Genomic DNA, 3362 nt, shown 5'->3' on the forward strand with positions numbered 1-3362 from the left:
CTTTCCCGTTTGTATGTCTTTGTGATCAATAGGAAGCAATTGACATCGGACCACTGAGAACAGAATGAATATTCGCAAAGCGCAGAGTTGATAACTCTCATATATAAGCTCACGTTCAAGCAAACACTAAAAAGTCTCAGGTCACACGGAACAATTACTCACAATGTTGTAGCACTTGGCTACGAAGCCAATGACACTAGAATTCCCACCTAGTGTCACTCGTCTCCTAGCTCATTTGTATGACACATTGGTATGGCCAGTCTACAATACTCAGCGACACACCTTAAAAATGCACCACATGACAGGGTTGAATTTGAGAACTGCTACTCTAAAGTCTTTGAGTCAACAGCCTAAACTTTCAACCTCACTTCTGTTGGATTTCGACATTATACATGGACTGGCAATATGCTTCAATATCATCCACAGTTGGTGTCTTGCTGCTCTTCGAAACATCAAGACCTGGTGCATGCTGTTTGGCCCGGCTGTTCGGGTATTTGTGTATTGGGCTATGGTAGGATATGATTGGTATAGGATATCTTAATGGAAAATTCCTCTTGAGGTCGTCCACAGATTTAGTTCATCTGTGTTCGCCAAAGGGCGCCGGGACAAATGGTTTGGAGTTGGGGGTGATTATGGTTAATTGGATCTAACTCCCCTTGGATTTTGTACTTTTAGACCCAGTTGCTTGCATAGTTCTCAAAACCAGCTGGCTGACATTAAGAGGAAACAGTGATTTGGCTGAGTTTGAATAATCAGGCGCACCGGTCAATTACAGTAATTATAAATGCCCGATGTGGCAGCAAAGTTGAGGTAATTCGTGCTGCCCGCCTTCCGATGTGGTTTCCCCTGAATCTTATCTGGAGCTTGGCTGAAGGCACTTCAAGAAATTGTAGCTAATCAAGGGCAGTGGCCATCGTGATATCAGTTTCTTTTTAACTTGTTTGATTGTGTGTTTGGAGGTGTAGAGACCTTAGGCTAGCACTTCTCACACCCATCGTTTTCTTCACACCTCAGGACTTTAAGTAAAGTTAACTAAAATTTGTGGTTCTAAGGTATTGAAGCATAACTGTCAAGGTAGCAAAACAGTCACAAAAAATCAACGGTTAAAGCTAGTGTGTCTCGTTTCCAGACTCGTAATTGCATTCAACTTGTCTTCAGGTAATGCTTATCACATAGGTACTGGCCGAGATAAAAAGTTGATTCCTTTATGCCCATTAGGTTGATGGAACTACTTAGAATCTAGGTTTTTCAGCCCAGCGAATAGGCCCGGTCCCCAAATTCCCATCATATATTTGTTCTTGATTAGCACACTAAATATAAGTAAACCTGCTTACTCATTGGTAAAGTAAGACGGCACAAACTAGACACTCGGCTGAATTTCAGTTGGATCTTTTGTTCAGTTGCGTGCGTCATGCAAAAGTACACTTCCAATTCATTTTGAAGGTTATTCACTAGGAAGAAAGAAAATATCTTCGTTTTCATAAACGAAACTACTCACAAGGTTGCTGAAAACTCTTCGACAGCTCACGACCGGTTTCGCTTTACTTGGGGCCCATCAGGTAGGCACAGTCCCCGAGTTTCCGTCAACCTTATGCTCTACTTGAACGGTCCTCTATGGATGACGAAAGGGTGATTTTCCTGCTCGCAGTTAACACTGTTCTTATATAAGAAACAGAAATGAACAAAGATGTTTGCTCACCGTATCCCACCTCCGGCCAATTAATTTCACAGATTCATTCAGCTAAAGGTATTTTTACATGTAAACAAGCGAACCGCGATTGATTGGACTGGAAAATGAATGCTTCTGAAATTCGAAGCTGCACGTGACCTGGCGGTATTTTTGAGTAATTGGCCAAAGGCACCTAGAACAAAAGACGAAATACTAGCATTTGGGTTTTCCCCAGTCATATTATTCAGCTGGTGCGTCCAGCCGGATGATGGTCACGCTACTCTTACCCGCTTCAGTCACAAAAATAATCTCGGCTACTGTGTATGCCTGGAGCAAGAGTGATGACATCGGTCTAATGAGTTACAACTTCTTTGACCGTAAACAAGGTGAGGTATGCAGCGTCCTGTAGCTAACTGGGGAGCACGGACAAACCCTCAGAAAAGTTATGGCAACCTATGTGTTATCGTTTATCAAGCTATTGTTAACATACTTCCACGATACCATCTTCAATGAAACCTCTCATTTCGACGCGATCGAATCGCGCAAGAAAGGAAGTCCTCAGATTGAACAGATCTATTCTGCGACTGCCTGGGACCTTAACTTAACCCTAATGATACGGCAAAGCTATGCAATGCTGAATTCAGATCAGCCTTGTGGAGTGTCCACCAAACCAACATATGGTCGTGATAGCTCTACAGTTGCTCCAGNTACTCCTAGCCAAGCCCAAGGAATGTGTGTTCTTTAAGTGATAACCTCTGCTGATTACGTGTTGGAATCATGAATTAAAAGTTTAACGTACCTTCGGAAGTGATCATAGAAATACTGATATCCATCACCGGGATTCTCGTTGTAGTCTGGGAACATCAACTCGTCCACCAGCGCATCCATCTGTGCCCGAGGTTCTGAAGGTTCCAGGTGACTGTCGATGGTTCGGACGAAGGCTTTCACTTGACTCGACTGAGAACAGAAGACATTTGCGTCAGCAAACAGCTGATAAACCCCCTTTTTAGGTGGTACGGTGCAAATGAGAATATATCAAGCTTCCAACCAAGATCTTGCTGTTTTGAACTCACGTTCGATCTACTGAGTACCTCCGGCTGATTGTGTCGCAGCCGTCATGCTCCTTCCGGTCTCCGCTTCGCCAGCCAGCAACACCAAATATTTTGACCTGGATCATAAACGCTCTCAATTATTCCCGGAAATGGTGGGTCTAAGAAGTTCCCAAACAGCCAAAAGCATGAATGCGAGGGAAGCCTGACGTGGTGCAGATATAAGACTGACTAGTCGGATTCAGTTTAGCCTTATTCTATGAACCGCAGCTAAACCTACTTACGTTACATGAACTGCGATCTAACAAACACCATTAACAAACCTTAAACTTGTGTCCATAAACCTCGTCCAAGTCCAATGACCACATTTACCTATTCTTACAAGTCGTTTGCGTGGCTTGAAGTCAGAGGCCAAGGCCTGTACCTCCTTAAACTTTCCTACTTGTGTCTAACGATTCACTGAGAGCTTCATGTCATTCTTTATACGAGATATGATGATTCGTCCAACTTTTTAATATTTTCTTGTGTTATTCGTGGCGTAAGAAAGTGATAGTCCTCCTGAAGTACCAATCAGTGAGGTTGTCGAATGGTTTCTTGTCATTTGCAAACAGACATTTGGAGCGAACGAGAACCTTCATCAGCAT

The 3362-nt window shown here is 43.2% G+C and overlaps 1 protein-coding gene across 1 annotated transcript in view; it reads right to left on the reverse strand.

The window, feature by feature from the left end:
* The window catches only part of T265_11614 (hypothetical protein), a gene marked incomplete at both ends in the record, with an annotated part of 47573 nt that extends 44487 nt beyond the window's left edge, over positions 1-3086 (reverse strand). The window contains 2 exons of the mRNA XM_009178314.1: positions 2469-2626; positions 3042-3086. Of these exons, the coding sequence (XP_009176578.1) occupies positions 2469-2626; positions 3042-3086 (203 nt within the window). The remainder of the gene's footprint in view (positions 1-2468; positions 2627-3041) is intronic.
* Positions 3087-3362: the final 276 nt, after the last annotated feature.

Source organism: Opisthorchis viverrini, assembly GCF_000715545.1.
Source record: "Opisthorchis viverrini unplaced genomic scaffold opera_v5_541, whole genome shotgun sequence".
NCBI lineage: Eukaryota > Metazoa > Platyhelminthes > Trematoda > Opisthorchiida > Opisthorchiidae > Opisthorchis > Opisthorchis viverrini.